General features: G+C 44.3%; 1 protein-coding gene across 4 annotated transcripts in view; it reads left to right on the top strand.

Annotated features, from left to right (window-relative positions):
• The window catches only part of LPP (LIM domain containing preferred translocation partner in lipoma), a 208,259-nt gene that overhangs the window by 15,333 nt on the left and 172,259 nt on the right, over nucleotides 1-20,667 (top strand). For 3 of the 4 annotated variants that reach the window (XM_086468075.1, XM_086468078.1, XM_086468076.1), the window contains exon 2: nucleotides 15,694-15,806. In XM_086468075.1, coding sequence (XP_086324201.1) covers nucleotides 15,694-15,806 — 113 coding nt within the window. Of the gene's footprint in view, nucleotides 1-15,693; nucleotides 15,807-17,220; nucleotides 17,224-20,667 lie in introns of all 4 variants that reach the window. The other variant, XM_086468077.1, reaches the window with a different exon arrangement.

The raw sequence follows: 20,667 nt of genomic DNA, 5'->3' as shown, positions 1-20,667 counted from the left end.
GGCTGGCTGAGTAGAGTTGAGGAAAGACACAGCCTGCAAGGAAAAAACACTTTCAGCTTTAGCCAGTATCTCCAGTTGTTATTGGGAATGATCTGCACCAGGACACAGATGTGTTTACTGTGAAAATGCCAATTTCATATCATCATATCTGTGCTTTTTTATATCTGTTGGAAAATAAGAGAACGGAGTTTTCTGTCTTTGATTAAATATTTTCCTGTTAGGGTTTGGAAGCTGTGTCCCAGCAGGCTTATTCAGATACTGTACTTCAGCTGTGGGCTTATCTTAATGGAGAGGGAGTTTATTTCACAGTTAGCTGGCACGTGGAGACTAGGGACTGGTGAAATCTCAGTTGAAGCTGAGTGTTTGTAGCTTTTATGTGAGTTAGCAAGAGGAGTAAAGCTGTGAGCACTGCGTTATCTTCACGTCACCCTAATAACTCCAGTGAAAATCACCGATCATAATTTTGCCACCTCCTAGTCATTGTATGTGAGCTACTAGAATTAAGAAGGCATCTTTAGCCTTAAGGAGGCCCTTACTGAGCTCCTCAGATATTATGACCAGTAGCATGGTAGTTATGATGCAAATGGGCTGGTGGATTTGTATTGGTCAGCTGGCAGATGATCTGCACTGGGGCTCTGGGACGTTGCTTTGAACACAGTGGTGAAACTTGGTCCATTTCTCATCAGCTTGACATGTTCTTCATTGACATTGGTACCTGATAAGCGAAGCATTACTTGTCAGACTTCATTGACATGTCGTCTGTTGCCTGTCTTCTCATAAATCTCCCCGTGAAGCTCTAAGTAAACACCCCTGGGTGGAATCAACAGATCATCTTTATGGCGTTTCTTGTCATCTAAACAATAATTCATTAAAAATTTAATGGCTTTTTTTTGCTCTGGAGAGGAAAAAAGAGAGCTGGCGCCTGCCTTTAAAGTTTTTGTCTTGTATTGTTTGGTGATTTTTGTTTTGGAGTTTCTTTATTTTTTGTTTTAGTTTGAAGGAAATCAAGTTGATAAACTGAAAGAAAACCATCTTATTACAAAAAGCTTGAGTGCTTCTGAGAACATTTAAAACAAGGATGACTAGAAATGACCTTTCCGTCCTGGAGCGAACTTTGAGTGTATTCTCCCTTTGGCATTTCTAATGATAGACTTTCCATCTGGTCTTTGCTTAAAAGCTAAGATGCAACTTGGGTTTTTTCACATTAAAACTGTGCATGCTCTAAAATTAATCCTCTTGATCATTTCACTTCAGGGAGAAGAGTGCAGAAACACTGGGAATATTTGCTTATTTTTAGCAACTCCATTCAGTCCTTATGGCAGCAGATTCCTTTTGTCCCACAAATCAAGTAGTTTCTGATTTGGGGCAACCCTGGATTTCCCTCTGCTTGAATTTGGGGCAATTATACCCCTTAGAGGAGATTTCAAAAGAAATTTAAGAGATGGCAGTGGCCGTGGTGGGGTGTGCGATCTGGATCAGTGGGAGGGATTTGTGGTTACATCAGCTACCCCTGGTAATACTGGCATTTCTAATGCTGCAAATTCTCTGGTCCCAGTTTCCCATACTGATTCCCGAAAGATGAACATGCAGGAGTGAAATCCTTGCAAATGAATGCTTCGGGGAAGAATTGGGAATCTCCTGAGAGGTACCACTGCAACCATTCAGCCTCACTTCAGCAGAATGGGGAAAGTACGTAAACTGATCCTTTTGCTTAGCAAAGCATTTCAACCGATGCCTAATGTGATACATGCTTTCCAAAGGCCTGTGGGACATAACATTTAAGCATGCACTTGAACTTAAGCGTGTAACTGAGTCTGTGCTACATGCAAGCATGTGCATGCATAAGGGGAATGTTTCTCTGGATCACGTGTAGGAACATCAGACATCAGATGTTGGATTTTTTTTTCCTCCCTGTAACTCTGGTCACTACTGAATGTGTTTTCTCTCTTTTTTTCCTTCTTTATCCTTCTATTCAATGAAGTTCTACAAAAATATGTGTAGGCAGGAGATTACTGGTGAGCAAACCATTCCTCATACATTGTTCTGGTGGGAACAGCAGAAAGTAAGTCTATTAGCAAAGTCATGTTTCTGTCAGAACTGCATATGGGGCATGCACAGAAAACCAGAATGTTTTCTGGACATCGAGAAGGCTCTGCAGAAGAGCAGATGTTGTTTGGGGCTCTTGGCACGTAGATGCTCTGCTGAGGGTATCCGTGTTTTTGCTGCAGGTTCTTCTGGTGACCGACTGTATTAAAACAATGGGAGGGAGAAAGGATGTTGCAAATAATGGAAGAGAACAATTCTGGCACATGTAGTTTCCTCTTCATAAAGCTGTGTTTCCCTTGAGGCAATATATCTTGCGTCTTATGGGAAGGAAATCTTAGAGTATAAAAGGAAGTCTGAACTGCTTACCAATGAATTTAGAAGCCCAGAAGTTGGATTCCTTTTATGAAGAGATAATATGGGTCCTGTTCCAGTGTATTAGGGAAGCTTTTTTAAGATGCATCTCCAAAAATAGGAGAACTATGGGAATCACTTCTTTACAGTAATATTTGTGTATGGCTTATGTAAATATTCCTGGAACCTTAGGGAATGTATGCTCAGCAAAATGAAGGTGTTAAGAGAACAAAAGCAGCAGAGAGATGGTATCTTTATACAGAGCTGCTCAGCAGGACAGAACATAGGAGGATGGCTTTATGTTCCTGGGGATGCCTGTGACGTGGGTTAGGGTGGTCCGAGGGCTGTCCTCACTTTGCTCTCTTGTAATAGCTCCTGAGGGGCTGTTCTGCCTCCAAGAATAGCTGGCACATTGCAGTGCTCTAATTGTGCTCCTTTTCCTGCCGCATCTCCTTCACTGGGAACGGTGTGCCTTCTGCAGGCTTTATTGCCCAAAGGCTGCCGAGTTTGCTCCGTGGTGGCCCTGCTATTGCAGATTCACAGCTCCCAGTTGTGTATCAGGGTAAAAAGCAGGGTCTATCGGAAAGTTTGCAACCTTTTAGCCCCTCCCAAATGCTCTTTTCTCTTTCCATTGCTCTCAGTTAAAATAGAGGCATGGAGAGAGAGAGAGAGAGGGAAAGAAAGGGAGTTGATTTTCTATGAGTAGCACAAGTGGTGAAGTCCAGATAACTTCAGTGGGCATATCCAAGTAAGGATATTTTATGCAGATGCTAGCAAGCTGAAAAACAACAAATAAAAAAAGTGGGGAAAAAAAGCTGTTAGAATCCTTCTGGAGAATTTCTGCATTTTCTGCAGACTACATAATTGAAGGGGATTTTTTTGATAAAGGCTAAATTGTGTACGGGCATAAAAAATTCAGCAGGGAATTTAAGCCATTTCCAAACCACATGAAACATTAAACATTTCGCTTAAGAATAGCTTGAAGATGGCGTGCATCATCCCAAGCTTTAAGCAGTCATCTGATTTTTTTCTCTTGCAAATGTCAAATATATAGTAAAGGAGAGCCAAAGTAGGTTTTATCTTCTTTCTCATGATGAGTGCGGAGCCGTTGCCTTGAAAGATTTTGCTGGCTGACCTGACACACACCTTTGTTTGCCTATCTTGGCTAGATGATTTTAGCTGCAACATTTTGAAGAACTGGGGGAGCAGATAATCAGTGCTGCAGTCACAGCATGCCGTTCTGTGCTTGTGATCAGCTCCAGCCTTGGGCTCTTGTCTGAGTGGCTCTCGAATTAGCCTTTTAAATCCAGTGGAATTAAAGATTTTAATCAAGCAAGATGCTAATCACCATGACATGATGTGATATGTATGGCCCGATAAGGATGTAAAGTAAACCTCGCAGTCTCTTGAAAGCAGAGAATCCTGTTCCTTAAATGATCTTCAACATCCACATTGAGGTTTTGCCTAGATGTGATACTAGATTTTAAAGCTAGGTTATGCCTCTTTAAATTTAAAATTCTTCCTTTGTGTAAAAGATAATTTCAGATCATTCTCAAGCGTGTTGTTGATTACTTCTTGCTGTCTTGAGAGCCCAGGTACCCAAATGTGCCATGTTTTCTCTTTAAATAAGGTTGTTATTCACTTGGGTGTCTTTCATCAAGGAAATCTGTCTGTGATGGTTTAAATCCTCTAGGAATGAGCTTTGCTTTTGCATAAAGCAGTCACCTTGGATGACTGCATGCAGCAAGTGATGCATTGCAAAATTGCAGTCTGAGTTTTCAGAACCTGCTGTGGTTTGGCTTCATTTAGCAAAGCTGGTCAGTGCTCTCCAAAAGATGATGGTTCTCTTGTCTAGGCAGACACTAGGACCATGACTCTCAAGTTTGTCTCATTGTGCCAAAGATGGTCCTCTAAAAAACTTCTGCACCTTTAAATATCTCCACGTGCACTCTTACCAGGGCAGACAGCATGCTTTCTCGTTGTTATGCTGTAAAAACACTATGTTGGCAAGCAGCAACACAACCTTCTCATTTTTCACTTGGGACTGGAAAATGGCAAGGGACTAGAGATAGTCCTCAGCTCCAGGGCACCACGTAGGTCGTGGGGGAGATCTAGGGGAATCTAGAGATTTAGACCAGGAGCTGAATAGTGTTGATGCAGCCAGTCTGCTACAGAGAGCCTAAGCTTGAGCAGTGTGGAGACAACCCAGTCCAGAGCAGTTGGCCCAGAAGACACTTCTCTCCTTGTTGTCATTCACGAAGAAGGTAGAGACACTGACTACAAAATTCTCAGAGCTCAGGGAGACGGGGCTAATAAGCAAAACTGAATGGCATGGGCTTCATGATTTGTCATAAAGCCTCGGCACATCAGGCATCTCTGTGCATTAAAATAGTTCCTGAGCAAAGCACCCACTTGAGGTCTCTGTCTCTTTGCAGTTGCTGGTAATGTCAAACTGGAAGTTGTTCTTCCCACGGCATCTTCTGTCTGATGGAGGAAAAGGTCTACTCTTTCAGTCTTGCCGATTGAGGGATATGTTTTTAAGAAAGTGAGATGGACCATCCACCCTTCCCCTGTGCTGCTAAGCACTCTCTCCTTCCCATTCACTGCCGCAGACATGTGCTTGTGGTAGCGTGGGGAGCTGCATATGTTACAATGAATAACCTTTGTATGTCACTGCAGGTATCAGCAGGCCTCAAAGTATGATAGAGATTTTTGTGCTTGTGGAAAATTTATCCTCTTCTCTTGCTCCCTGAGCACACACTCAAACAATATATCCATTTTAATTGTTTTCTGAAAGGTTATTAGTATTGGAGTGGAGATTTAGAATGAAGATCAATCATTAATCTGAAAAGAATGGGTTTGCACTTTCCTGCAGTAAGGCTGGAAAAGACGTTAGGACAAAAGAAAATCAAGAGAGATTCCCCACCTAACCTAATTTTTTTTTTTTTTTGCCTAAAATTTTCCAAGTAACAGCTCTGAGGGAAAAATCAAACCTCAGAGTGAAGATTTCAGAAGTCCTGCCTAGAAACTGTAGCAATATGTTACTACAATTTGTTATCATTTTTTTCCACAACAGAATAAAATCTTTGGCTTTTCAAACAAAACCACAATCTTCTCAGAAGATTTTAATTTTCTTCCGCATTTTTGCTTTTAACAATATCCACAAATATTTCAGTAATTCATTTTCTATTGGTTAAATAGAAAAGTTTTAATTCAGTCTGAAAACGATCTCACCCAGGTTTCTCTACACCAAATAATTGACCCTGCTTTTGGTGTGGTATGTTTTACTGCAAGGGCACCCTCTCCATTACCCTGGGCTGGTGCCAGACCCTGATGCTTTTTCTCTGGAAGGGAGGCACCATATGCTGAGCAGAGTTACAGCAAAACTGCTGGTTTGATTGACTGATTTCTCAGAATGGTTAGAAGCTTGAAATGTGTGCTTGGGTAACTACAATGTCATGGCCATTTCTGTTGGGGGTGCAAGATGAGAGCCACGTGTGCCCCAAAGCCAGTACAGGTACCACGCTGCCACCATTTATCCCTGCGTGTATTCTGAGAATAGGCAGTCTGGGTCAGTTTAGGGATTGAATTTTAATTTCATTGGTGTCATGAATGGGAATACCGTTCTCATCCTTGGGAAGTCCTTTTTGTGCCTCTGTCATTCACCTCTTCCTTTCTCACTTTAGGGTGCTCCTGATGGGATGTGCTCTCTCTGCTCTTGTTTTCCCCACTGCAAGGTTCTGGGCACTAACCAGCAAGGAGAAGGATGGGGCAGTTTTTTGTAGGGAATTTTATGGAATGTGGAAAACATAAATGTAGTTACGTACCTAAAAAGTCAGTTTAGCATGTTGTTTCCTAACCTGTTACCTTGCTGAATTATGCAAAAGTGTAAATTTTAAAGCATTTCTGTTCAAAATACGGCAATAACTGCACATGTAAGTGTGTATAATAACTTTGGGGTGTTGGGCAGTGATCCTTGGTACAGAAAGCTTGTGCATCACTGTTTTAGAGTAAAATTAATCTCAAAGAAGAGAAAGCAGGTTCATTTCTTTCCCTTTTCTGCATTCTGTGTTATCCAGAAGTACAGTAGAGAGAGATTCCACCTCCAGGTGCGGTCTACCCAGGCAAAATATGCACCCTCCTGCCTTTTTTTCTTTTGATTATAATCCCATTTCTCTTCCATGATCTAGTGAGATTATGTGTGACATTTCTAGTAGGTACCAGCGAAAGGAACCAAACTTCCTCACAAAAACCACCACCACTCCATATAAATATATATTTATATATTTCTATATGGAGATATGCAGCATTAGTTACTTCTATTGAAAGGAGAAGATAGAGGTAAATTTTATTTATCCAACATTTAATTTTATCTTAAATTATCATCAGGTGTTAAGGATGTAATTTATTATTCAGCTGTTACATTGGTGAATAAGAAGGCAATTTGTTTCATAGAATGAAGAAAATCTAGCTTCTTTTTCTGCTCCCCAGTATCGCTGGCTAATTGCAACAGAAGGAAGAAAGCCAAGGCTGTTTGTATTGGTGAAAATGGTGAACTAAGACACACCTGATAATGACACGTCTTTTGCTTTAATCTTTTCAAGTTTGGATGTTTATAAGAATTGCATAGGCAGGGGTGGGGAAGAGGAAGGGAGGAACTAAATGAGCCAGTTTGAAAATCAGTTTATGGGGGTTTGTTTGATCAGTTCATCTGAGAGCTGTATATGCATTTCTCGTGTGGTGTTTTTGCTGCAGTCTTTCAAGCCAGTGGCAAAAGACTTTGTGAAGACAACTTGCAGGAAGTCTGACCCTATCACCCAGGGAAGTGGTCTAGTTATGGCAGTGGCTTTTGTTGTCCCTCTCCTTTGCATGCTGGGCAAGCAGAATGGATCCAGCTCTTCCAGATCTGCAGCATGGGCCACTGATGGCTCTGAAGCTCAAACCAAGGCTGCAGCACATCAGGTTCCCTCTGACTGCTTGGAGATTTTCCCCCAAAGTGGGAAAACAACACAAAAACAGTTATTGGCAAAGATAAGTCCAAGATTGCTTAAAAAAATGTTGACTGCAGCTTCCAAAACTTGAGGAAGTCCCTTGGCAGTAAAGAGCTCTGGGAGATGTTTTTTTTGTGATCTGTGCTGTGTTTTGTATTTCATCACAAGGCACAGAGAGGGTTTGGTTGGAGATAAGAAAGGATATATCTGAAGAATATGGTCCCCATCTTCCCTGGCTGCCTCCTCAGGGGAGAAAGCTGACCAAAAAAACAGATTGATTTTGATCGTGCCATGCAACAACGGCCAGGGAGAATGAGGTCTTAATCTGGTGGTGTTGCTCATTTTTTTCAACTCCTTAACAACAGCCCTCTTTGGTAAATTAATGCATATGTCAAATCTTGTCAGGAGCTCTTAGCAATGAACAAATGAGTTGAACACCATAATCTAATAAGCAAATAGATAACGCATTTCAGTTTTGTTCTGAGTGAGGCAGCGTTTCCCTTTATTTCATGGACCTCTTGTTCTGCAGAGGAGAGGGATGGTGTGTGGGAATGCAGCCCATGTTTCCCCTCCGAGAATAGGAATTGCTCTTCTGACTTAAATGCCCAGATTTCCAGGATATTTCCAGTTGTTTGTGTTGAAATCTTTCCATTTCAGCAGGCTGTTTTCTGTCATATTTTTTAAAAATCGTTAGGAACTACTTTTGTCCCTGTTACTGGACCTGAGCAGCTGCAGCTGAAGGTGGGATCTCATTGTACTAATTGCTGTGCAGACTAAGATGGACTCTTACCTGCATGGCTACAAATAAAAACTGGAGAGAAGGCAAAGGAAGGCTTTGCATGCCCATGGACTGAGGCACAGTGGGGTTAGGTGACATTCCCAAAGTCCTAAAAGAAGTCTATGACAAGGAGTGGTACTCAGAGCTTTTCTGTCAATCTTACAACTCTTCTTCCTCCTTCTGTTTTAGCACAGATTTTAATTAAAGTTTTACAGTGCCATGGGCTGTTTTACTGCATTGGCTCAACTTTAGTCCTTCACTAAGCTTCAGTAAAGGACTGATTTATTTTCTGTAGAGCTGAGTTCTGATACTAGCAGGTCTCCTCTAAGCAGGTACCAGCATTATGAAGATAACAGTTATGTGTAATGTGATCTGAGCGGGAGCAGAACTGGCTCATTCGCATTGTGTTTACAAAACGGGTTCTGGAGGTGAGCAAAACAGTCAACCCAGCATGTGGTTGTACCTGCCCCTCCCCTGTGACCATTGGGGCTGCAGGAGTGTCGGTTGCATTTTGCTGGGAAGGATGGCATGAGTAGGTGCCTACAGATACAAGCTGAATAAAAATGCAGTCTCATCAAAAAAAAGTGTTGTTTTCACAATGAGGGGCATCCACTGTGGCAAAGCGGCTGAGCTTTTTTGCATAATTTGGGGAACTGAGCCCTTATTTCCTACCCTCGTGCTAATTACTGCCTTTCGGGTGTTTTTAGAGGGAGGTCAGTGAGTTCTGTTGTGAACCAGAGGTGGGGGGGATTTTCCCCACTGGTGACCAGAGCTGGAGTGAAAGATCTGTGTACAGGACACTAAAGATATCGTATGTTTGTGCTAAATCAAGTTGCTCAATAAAAACTGCATCACTTGAAGTGAGCCTGGCACGGTGTGCTGGTGCTGCTCCTTTTAGTGGTCACAAACTTGTACGCCATGCAAGGGGTCCAGCTCCAGTCCCTCTGAAGCACCTGGCTATCTCTAAATGGTGGTAAAACCCAGTTATCTCTTGAGAGACAGAAAAAAAAAAAAAAAGGCTTTTGAGCTGCTGCCTCAGCTCAGACCCAAATGTCAAACCAGCCAGTGTTGGATCTCCACATTGGCACGCTCCCACGCGGCTCCTCTGTCCCCATCAGAGTATCATCTGCTGCTCCTGAAAGCTTTAGTACCTTATTCTGGCTCTAGTAACGCTGGAAGAAATCCAGAGCGATTCCAGCAGAGCTGTTTTGGATTTGCATTTGCAGGAGGAATTGTACCTAGAGGTTTTAAGTTAATCGCACGGTCATTTTTCCTCTGTATGTTTAACCACTGAAGTTAATTGACAATTGAAAGTTTCACAGGCTGCTTCTTTCATTATCTCAGCTAGCTGTGGTAAAAGGTGGTGTGGCAGGAGGGTGGTAGTCTGACTGAAGTTGTACAGATAGGAAAAATGCTGGGAATTGTTTTCAACGAATCCCAGGGGTTTGGGTAGCTGGATGGGAGGGATGAAGGGGGAGGTAAAGATACATAAGCTGCCATGGTACGCTTTGTGTATTAACTTCCCATGTAGTAAACAAAATTACCAGATGATTGTTGGCGTGTGTGGATTTTTTTAGCTGAAGAGAATATTTTAAGCAGGACTGCGATTCATAGTCCTGAACTGTAGGGGACTAATGTTCCTGTTCTCCAGCTGGGAGAAACTAATTCAACATCTTGTGTTGTAAACACTCACTCATTTTAACTGATTACACCTCCAATGTTCCTCAAATCACTAAAATTACTAATTGCTATTCCTTACACATCAGAGAGTGAATCCTGAATAATTAACCCCAAATAAAATTAGATGAATTGGCCCTTTTAATTAGAATCCCTGCTGCTGTTTGTTCTGAGCTTCCTTTTCTTACTGTTAAGAGACTTTTAGAATGATTAAAACTGTTTAAGACTTAAACAGCCAGTGACCTTTTAATACAATATAAATCCATAAAAGCAATATTTCAGCTAGCAGGTGGTGAAGTAAATTTTCAGTGCAACTACCTGACAGACTCAGTATTCCTTTTTTAAATGCTGAGGATGAAATTAGCCAATGTGGTGTGTTGGGTTTTTTGGGTTTTTTTCCTCTCCCTTCTGCTTATTAATACAGTAGCTGATTTGCAAAAGTAGTTCAAATGGTAGAATTAGTGATTGGTAAGAAAGTGGTTATTTAAATGGTGCTTTGGGTTGGTGGAGCTGCTTTATTTTAGGAATCACAGGCCAATGTGTTATTTTAGGTAGATTGTGGAGCTGGTGTGTAATCATGCAATGTTTTCCCCGGCACTGACGTGGTGTCAGTGACCCCTCACGACATGGTTTTGACCAAGGATGCGCCAACACAAAACATTATTTTAATTGTGTGCTTTCCTTGTCCAGTGATGTGTGTTAAATGCAGATGTTACAGGAAAATGTTCATTTTGGGAAACTTAGTAAGATGCATGTTCACACCTAAGAGTCACGAGGTCATATCTCGCTGAAGTTTTCTGTAAAAATCCCGTGGCATTGCTTCTGCAGTATGAAGTTTCCCAGACCACTTAGTAATACCGAAATATTCTGCAGGTTTTTGCAGTGGTTACTGTGGAATACAAGTTTGTGGTAGCCTCAATCAAAAGGATTTTAGCCCAGTGCTAAACAAATTAGGGTTTAAGTGTAAATCTGAATTGTTTCAATGTAGATCACTCTCAAATTGCAAACTCTGGCTTTCTGCAGTAGAAGGTAAACACTTGACTGGGCAATGGGAAGTATCTGCTCAGTGCTTTGCCCAGTGGAGTCTGTTTGGATTGGAACAGAAACAGATCAGTGGGCATCTGCTCCATCACTGTCCTTAGTCTGGTCTCTGAATCAGGAGAGCGCTGTGTTTTTCAGGTGATTCAAACTGATTCTGAACCAGCCTCAGAGTCAGAAATTATCAAGATGACAATGAGAAAGGGTTATTTTTGTTTGGGAGGAGAAAAATGAAAAACATCTGGGCATATAGTCTTCAGATGTCAGCCAGAGCCAGGGAAGACCAGTGTGAACCCTGTTTTGTTGGCTGATAGAATTCATTAAGTTATTGTTTCAGGGAAAATACGGTGTTTTGCTTTTTTTTGTGTGTTTCCGAGGGTTTTTCCCCAAAGCAGTCTCTTCTTACTGAATATGTGAGATCTTCTTTGTGTCTAGAAGTTTCAAAGCTGCAAATCTTCATGTCTAAACAACTGTGTCAGTCAAGGGGGGAGGCAATTACTGTGCTGCAATTCGTTTGTCAACTGGCAGATATATCTCCCTGAAAACAAAGGCTTGAGACGTGAGTCTGATCCTGTGAAAAACTTAAGGGCACTTAAAAATTTAAAGGTTAGACTATAAGTGAGAATGGTGCTTGATGCCTGAGAAAGGGTGGGTTTTTTCAGCTTGTACTTGCATCCAGAAGGCATCAGACAGCCAATGGCAATAATCTTACGAGTTTTCATTCAGCCTGACAGGCTCATGCTGATGCAGATATCTGTTAAGTGTAATAATGAAATGCCTAAATATCCTTGGAAAAGTGTAAGAGGGGAAATTTTGGGAAAGAGGGGGGGTAAAACCTTGCAAATGCATCTGCATGGCACAGATTTGATCGGAGACAGAAGCCAGGTTGGGCTTGGGAGCCACCACTTCTGCTTATGGCTCTGCTATGGTTTCCCAATATAACCGTGATAGACTAACTTAATTTCTGTCTAATTACTTGTATGTAAAATATGAGGGAGAGCATTACTGGGGCTGACAGTATCATCTGTCATGGTTGCACCGGGTGATGCTCCGGCGCAGGAGCAGGCACGAGGGCTGAGAGAAGAGCTCAGAGCTGCGGTTTCACGGCACATTGCGCCGTTGTCTCTGAAATAACTGAGCTGGTGCATGTGTCACTGCGCAGCCCCTTCATAGGTTGACTCATGGTCTTCACAGCTGTAAGAAGGAGAAACGAGTAGCTGGCGCAACAAGGACTGTTTATTTTCTCCTTTAAACATATGGTAATGGGCAGAGATTTCTCATTGCAAGAGCTGAAGGCAGGCTGTGCTGTGGGGCGAGAAGGGGCAGGATGCGTCTCCCTGCCTGCCCTAGACGGCCTTCATGGGGGGGACTTGCTGTCGGAAGGTGATTTCACCTCCCTTGAAGTATAAATTTTCTTTTTGAGGTGCCTTGGTGTCTCTCCATTGGCAGAGCTTGGTGTAGTTGCTCTGTTACTTAAGTTCAGGCTGATGGCAGGTAAAAGTCAACCAAAATGCCAGTCTTGGTGCTGAGCAGTAATCCATACTAATAAGACTTTTGCCCGTCTTATCCCTTTGCCCATCTTATCCCAGTAGGGTTATATCAGTCAGGAGGGCTTGAGGATGGGTGGGATGTGTCCAGTTAACTCTTGTAACCCCAGAGCCCCATTTCCCCCCCACAGCCGCTGGTGCATCCGTGCAGACCAGGGGACGGTCCCTTCCCCAGATGGCTCCCCACTGACGATGGTCAGCAGTGGGTGGTAGTGATACGCTCCACCTGCGTGGACTTTTCTGCCTCCTCCCATGGCTTGCCCGGCTCTGAGCAAATGAAATCTGTCTGGCTTGCAAAGCTTCAGGGGTGAAGGAAGGTCCCTGAGGTGCATTGTAGGGAGATCCTGCTTAAAGGGAGTGTGAACTTGCTTTCAGCTTTTTTTCCTCCTTTACTGCCTCAAAAGTAGACCTGTTTCTTCCACATGTCATCTAAAACTGTACACTGCTCAGGACACAGATTTTTACAGTCTTTGCATGCTTCCCTCTCTGCTGGAGGGAGACTTGCAGCAGTGCCAACAATAATACTACAGTAACAACTTTCCCTCCTGCGTCTGAGGGAGTACTCTCCCGCGAGTGCAGTGGGAACAGCATCAGGTCCTATGGCCGTGTGTGGGAAAGAGGAAAGTGCAGTGGCAGAATAAATAACTAAAGCTGTGAAGGAGAAAAGTCCATCTGTTCGCATAGGACCAGGAAAAGGCCAAACATCTGCAAGGTCCTCCCAGTTCATCAGGCATCTGCTCTCTGCTTCCTAGTCTAAAAACCTTCCCATTTGTGGGGAAAGTGGAGCCAGCAGCTTATCTGAGACAGAGGACAGAGTCAGCAGAGCCGGGCTGGGATGCGGTAAAGCCAGCTGTCTCCTACTGCAAAGAAAATTGTTTTCTTCCAAACTCTAGAAAAGGGTTCTTCTCTGTTCCTGTCCTTTGCTCCTTTTCTGAAAAACCTTGCCAATGTTTTTTCTTTTGGGAGGAATGGATCTTCCAAAAGGGCAAAATGTTATTTGTTTTGTGTTTGTTCTAGCAATCGTTGTTTTCCCCTTCTGTTACAGCAATTGTTATTTTTCCCTTCTGTTTATGTACAAACCCTGTCTCTCTCCCTGTTTCATCCCCTTCAACACATTCTCTACCTCGATTTTGCTTAGGTGTTGTAATAAAGCAAGAGTGTCTGAGTAATGTGCTGTGCAGGGAGACGAGTCTTTGGCATCGGAGCTGAGACTAACTGGAGAAACATTATCTGAAGTGTATTCTTTGGGAAGTATGTGTCCGCTGGAGTTGAATTTGTTTGCAGAATCACACTAGTGGGTTGGAGGGTCATTTTCAGAGCAAAGGAGAAAAGTTTACTTAGCAGTCAAACATCCCAGCATTTTTTAGAACTAAACGCTGTGATACTAATTTCAAAATAGTTTTTCTTTTCTTTTTACTCACTATTATATTTCATATGATTTGAAATAAAAGATTGGATTAATTATAGGGCAAAGAGGGGGATACTGCAGATGTTATTGGACTTTTTTTTTTTTTTTAAATCAATCTTGAACTCCATAATACCATGAGCCAGTAGGTTTCATGGGATTTTATGTATTGGAGCAACATGGTTGTCTTAAATTAGTTTTCAGTGTGTTGTTTTTGAACTGTCTTCGTGCATCTGTGTTTCGGATGATACTTTCTTAGGGATTCAGAGGGAGGTTTTTTGAGTCCTACCCATGCTCACTTTGGGGAAAATGGGAAGAAAGTACTTTCTTGGGAAATGAGATATCTAAAAGTCGTAGGGGGAGTTTGTGCCTTTCAGAGAGTGATTTGAAATCAAACAGAAAAGCTTTCCAGGGCTGCAGACCCATCTGCTTCCCATGGCAAATAGCATGAAGGTGTGATGCCAGCAGTGCTACCCAGCTGCCTGTGCCCGGCGCGGGCTGAAGCCGGGGCTTTGACCCTGGGCATGGGTGCTCCAGAAGACTCTGGGTCACTGTGGTTTGGCTCAGCACCCCTCTGAGTAGTTTGGAGCCTGCTCTTTGGTATTTGGCGATGACACTGAGGGTCTGTAGCTGGAGGCAGTGTAGCACTGCATGGGGATGTGGAGGTTCAAGTAGAGAGCCCATGTTTCCTTTCAAAAGGGTTAAAACCCTCCAAAAGCAACAGTTCCTATATACGTGAAATATCACTCTTTTATTCATCTTGAACTTCCATCCCAGATGCTGCCCATAGGAAAGCCAACAGCAAACAGCTCTACTTGCAGCACCAGCTTTTATGGGAAGAAATAAAAATATACCAAAGTGGTCCAAATTACAGGCAGCTGCCTCCCCAGAAGCCAAATCCAGTGCTAATGGCAAACGCCTTTTTTTTCTATCCTTAGGAGGTGCTTTCAGAGCCTGGTGTCCTGCTGCCCACTGTCTATGCTGCTCTGTCCTTATTTTCTCCTTTGTGCTCCCACCTCCCATGAAGTTCTCAAGGAGAGGTCTCCCATCTCTGTGCTAAGCTGGATGGCTTTGCAGCCAGTATGCTGCTTTGTCCTCACATCAGCACTTTTGGCAGTTTAAGATGAGCAAATTAAAGTGTAGATATTTGTACATTGGCCCCATGTAAGACGCCTCCTCAGAGTTGAGAGGTGGATGCTTCTCAGCTTGCAACTGGCCCATCACATGGGTGTTGTCACTGACAGGAGCCTGTGATCTTCCCACCAGTTCTTTAAATGAAGCTATAAGGTTCCTGTCGGAAGAGGGAGATGCAAAGAGCCTGGCTGCCTGATAGCAGCAGGGATGCAGGAGATGGGCTGATCTAGATTTGGGCTCCACCCCTCCATGTGTCCTCTGCAGCAGGGAATCCCTGCTTTTAGACAGCATCTGATGCTGTCTTTATAGCAATCAAGAAGAGCTGGCATCATTTAGCACGCGAGAGAGGTGAATTGGATGGGATCCATTGCAAGGCTGGATGCGGGGCGTTCGTTATTGCAAGTTTTGTAATTGCCTGCAGCAGGTTTGAGATGCAAGCTTCGATCTGTGGAGCTGGTTGTTGGTGCCTTCAGGCTTTGTGGCAAGTCACCTTCTGCTGAGGGGTCTGAGCAGCTCTAAGCAATCTGGCAATGTTACTGAGCTGTCATAGCTATCTCCTGAAGCAGTGAGGGGTGCAGCTGAATATTTAAGGGTTAAACAATGTGTTACTTCCTGTCCCACAAAACCGATTGCAGAGCTGCGAGTATTGCAGGGTTCATCCTGATCATACATGTCGTGATGTGGGGAAATACTGGTGAGTCTAAGTTCTTCCATTCTCTCTCCTAGGAGACTTCCTTCCTCCACCCCCACCTCCTGTGGATGATCTTGGGAACGTCACATCATCACAAGGTGCCTTTCCTCCCCCACCCCCTCTGGATGACGTTACTTTCAATGTGCAGGTAAGAAGACAAGAATTTTATTGTTTCTGCAGAACCAATCCAAAAATTGTGGAAATGGATGGATGATAATAAAACAAGGTGGCAAAGTGCTGTGGTTAGAAATCATGTGTCAGGAACAACCAAGTCAGCGTTAGCAAGCTGTGTTCCCCAAACAAGGAATATTTCCATTCAAAACTTGCTGGGCTATTAAAGGATTTTTCCCATCCGGCTTGAATTAGAAGACTAATTGCCTTATGTCCTTGTGATGGCAGATGGGAGTGAAACCTTCCCAGAATGAATTGTTTTCTGGAAGAGCCATCTCCTTCCATGGACTGTGGAGAGACTTTAGGGCAGTAATCTGATCCTAAGTGCTTTGTTTAGATGCCTAAAATTAAGTGAAGCAAATAAGCCCTGGCCCAGGCTCCAGTGATGTCACTGAGACCCTTGTCACCACCTTTTTGCTGGCTTAGGTTTGCTAGATTTACCATCTGGATGAAAGTGCAACTTCTAAGATGCATCAGGTGATGCTGGCATGTCCTGTGTGAATAGGGATGTTCCTTGAACACCTTTGAAAGGTATGAAAACCTTTGTGCAGACATCACCAGCTTGCCTGGAGTGCTGGGTACTGTTGTGTTAGCTCAGGCAGATTCAGGAGAGATGTATTCAGACTGCAGGGACAGGCTGTCAAGGTGATCAAGGAGTGAGGAGCTGATCTTGCCAGTTGAGACCAGAAGAGTTTGGCTTGTTAGCTGAACAAAAAGAAGGCTGAGGAAGTGGTATGGTTGCAAATTTGAAATACGTTTGGGGAATAAACACCAGGGAAGAACTGTTTCATCTCTTGGTGAGTGTTGGTGCAGGAACAGGAGAGGCTAAGCTTGCCAGAAGTACCTTCATGCTGGTGCTCAGAAAGTTTCCAAGCACTGAGGCTACAAAGGTCTGGAAGAAGTAGTGAGAGCAAAGCAAGCGTGATCTAGGTTTGAGGCTGATGAGACTTGTGTAAGTGCATATCCACAGCCATGGGGCTGCCCTTGATGAACCTGGAAAGTTGTTGTAGTCCTGTGTCCCTCAGTGGATCTGAACCTGAGAATACACTAGTGGGCAGACATTAAACAGAATTTAAAAGACTGACTTAGTTCCTGACTCCACCACAAACTCTAGAGTCAATTCATCCACTTTGTGCCTCTGGAAAAATGAAAACATTTCCCTCCCTTGTGGGCTTCCTGTGATCTCTTGCCTGTGGTGAGATGTTTGGATGCTATGACAAAGTCTCAGCGTGTTCCTGCAATGGGTTCAGTGTTATAAGCAGCCTTTGAGTGGGAAGGGGTTAATGAGGACTCTGTTCTGCCTTGCCAGGAAAGGCTGCAGCCGTCAGGGACATTAGCCAAGTGTGGAGCATGGCTTTTCCCAGCCTTGAGGGAATGAAGTAATTCTCCAGCAAGTGTTGTTCTGTCTCTTATCTCTCCGAGAAGAGTGAACCCTGTGGGAGCAGGGGAGCTTCCAGACTGCCCTGGGAAGCGGCGAAGCAGCAGGCTTCTGGCAAGGGCAGGACGCTGCCTGCCCAGCTGCCTGCACAGGAGCCTGGGCAGCAGGAAGGGGTCAAGGCACCTCACGTGCTTCTCCAGGGTCAGGCTTCCCCCTTGCCGGATTGCCCAAGGAGGGGACCTCACTGTGTTTATTGGAAGGAGCTTGTCTTCAGCTTCTCATGCCTCCCTCCTGTGATGGGTCCAAAGATGTGCCTGAGCTGCTTGGGGCTGTCACTGGGATGGGCCCCTTGGTAGAACCAGCCAGTGGGACAGCTCTTCCCCACTGAGCTCATGAATTGCTATTTGTCACACCCTTTCCCTCTGGCTTTGGGAAGCTGGGGCTGGAGCCGTGTTCACAGCATTGGGTTTTGGCAGGAGCTTGGTTAGAGCAAAATTCCTTCACGTGGCATCGTGTTCAGAGGAAGGCGAGCCTACCAGTCGTATCATACCCCAGCGCTCCTGCCTGTCACCACCCCTGGATGTACTCTACGTAGCAAACGTGGGTCCCTGCCGTTAAGCTGTGCTCTCTTGTCACCTTTTTCTCCTTTCTTTTCTCTTCCATCCTCTGAAGGAGATCGGGAGCAGACAAAAGCCAGGGCTAAGTCAGGAGCTGGTGGGGTCTCGTGTTGCAAGATCAGCGCCTTATCTTGCACAAGCAGCAAAAGCTCTGCTGAAGCAAGATGTAAGGCCTGAGAGATGAGGGAAAAGGGCAGGTGGTGATGGAGAAAGCTGCTCGATGCCTTTGTGCATTGAACACAATAATTTTCCCGTCTCCAGGCAGAGGTTCCCTTGCTGAAGAAGCAGAATGAACGGTGGCTGTGTTCCTTCTGCTGTGACTCCCTTCTCAGCCCACGGGACGTGGTCGCCTGAAGGCAGGCATCTCATGAACATGTGTTGGATTGGGCTCCGACAAACAAAAGCTAGGCTTGATTCTGCTCTATAATGCCAGGCCACTTAATTTCCATGCCTTGGTTTCCCCGTTACTAAATGTAAGTGTTGGAGCAGATGACCCTGTCTCCGAGCATGGACCAGATATGAGGCTGCTGCCTGGGGTGGTTTGGCCCCTGTGAACCATGTGTGAGCCCTTCAGATTCACTGCAGAGTTTGAAATTTATCTGCTCCAGAAAATCATCCACCTTACAACAGAAATTTCTCTCTGGATGGCAGAGTGCTGATGACAGTTTATGAAATATACGTGCTGTGGCTCCAGGTAAAGCCTTTTATACTAGCTGTTAAGTTGATGAGGGCAGCAGAATATATGTGTTTAGTTTATTATCATTTCGTGCATTACTGTTAGCAGACGGCTAAAAGCTGCAAAGATTATTACGGTTTAAGTTGTAGCTTAAGAGCGGCGGTTAAAATAATAATGCCTAGTTTTCATAGGCCTGTTTATCTCTGGATGTCTATTTGGACAGTGGAACTGGCCACTTAGGATCAGATCCAAAAAGGTACTTTAGTATCTGACTTCCCTTGAGGTGCTTATCCTCTGATGGAAATCAGAGGAGGACTGGGTCGTGAAATACCTTTACAAAACAATGCCAGATCTATTGCGTTTTCTGTTTTCCCATCTAGATCCATCATATTCAGATTCACAGCAGGGCTGGGGAGGAAAGGGGAAGGAAATTTAAACTCTTTACTTATTAACTGTAATGCTTTTATAAGAAAAAAAAAAAAAAAGAAAAGGAAATGTTTATTTTAAAAAAGAGTGCGTTGAGGCTGGGGGAGAGTTGTGTTGGGAAGTTCCCCTTTGGCTGAAGTCAGCCAGCGAAGGCAAGGGCTTGTTCCCAGAATGGTGGTGAGGGTGCGGCGATGGTGTGTTTGACAAATAAGGACATGAGCAAAGAGCCTTTTGCCACGTTGGCTTGGGCTCAGTTTAAAAGAGAAAAAAAAAAAAATCCTGGACGGGAAGAAAAATGAAATCACTGTTTGTTGAAGGGAAACAGATAGATCTGGGAGGGAGGGAGGGAGATTTTTATTATTTTTTTTGCCTTCTAGTTTCAAAACAGACATTCTGCCCAGGCCAGGGAAAGCAAAACTGAAAAACTCTTGTGAGCAACCTCTCAAGTGCCCTGTTTGCTCACAGAGAGGGACCCTCACTCATGGTGCCAGCAATTTATTTCTTCCTCGCCACGCAGGGTGGCTCCGGGATGAGGCCCGCGCGCTCAGCGGTGTGAAATGCTGGTCCCTACCCTGTGTCCTGTCCCTGGGAAGGCTCCCTCTGGAGCTGTCTGTGCTACGGGGGCATCTTGATAAGCTGTATCGCGGGAGCTTCAGATCTCCACTGGTTTTGAAGCGACCAGTTCTCCTTAAAGGAGGGGTTCAGAGCACAGCGTCTCGTGTCAGGGCAGGACCTGGGTGGCTCAGAGCAGATGTGACCCTCAGCTGCAGACCTGCCAAGGGCCACCTTGGAAAAACGTGAATTTACGAATTGCTGTTAATTACCTGCAGGTGCTGCATCTGCAATATGGCTTTGATTTTCATCTGGGACCCTAGAAGCTACCACGGCACAGAAAGGAAGGAATTGTTTTCAGCTGGGAGATCACCTCTTTCCCAACAACCCCTGGCTGTTATCAGTTTGGTTTTTATGGACAGGTCACAAAACGCTTTACAACAGAATCACCAGTCTCTCCCTGAAAAGGAAGCTGAAACAGGGACAGTGCTTTGCCTAGGTCACCCTGCTGACCAGCAGCAGGCTAAAAATAGGACCTAGATCTCCTGCGTCCCAGAGCAGTTCTGTCTGCTACATCACACTGCCTCATTACTCTAAGAACTGAATTAATGAGTAAACGCCATCAGTGTTGGAAAACAGAACGAATCTGGGATATACTGAAGAGGATGCACAGAAGTGGTTTAGGATGAGGGTTAGAGTGAAGAAACAATTCAGACTTTGAACAGTTGCATGAAGTGTAATATGAAATAGTTTAATATAGCAGTTCTTGTTATAACCACCTATGCATGGAGAGGCTGCAGCTATGTGGGCAGGGAACTATTCCCATGTTCAGACCTACTGGACTCTCTGGTTGTATCATCCTGTTTTGATACACAGAAAGTCAGCCGAAGGGCTCAAATTCCTATTGCCAAGGAATTTTGGAAGGAGAAATGCCGAAACACAGTCTGAAGACGTATGTGCCCTCCTCTGCAAGGCTGTTCAGAGGAGACCTGGCTTGCTTCTACTTAGTGCTCATGCCTGGGAGAAGGTGGGAACATGTTGATAGATGCGAGCAGCGAGAGCCTCATCCTTGTTACGGAGGAGGTTGCCAGGCATTTTGCTGTCTGACTCCCAGCGAGCAGCGGCGGTGGTGCCTCTTTGTGGGCTGTGACTCACTGGCTAAGGAAACAGCCGGAATGGAGGAAATTTT

Source organism: Leptosomus discolor, chromosome 7 (assembly GCF_034619465.1).
Source record: "Leptosomus discolor isolate bLepDis1 chromosome 7, bLepDis1.hap2, whole genome shotgun sequence".
NCBI classification, from domain to species: Eukaryota; Metazoa; Chordata; class Aves; order Leptosomiformes; family Leptosomidae; genus Leptosomus; species Leptosomus discolor.
The sequence above is the reverse complement of the archived record's forward strand: the minus strand, read 5'-3'. Positions and strand labels throughout refer to the sequence as shown.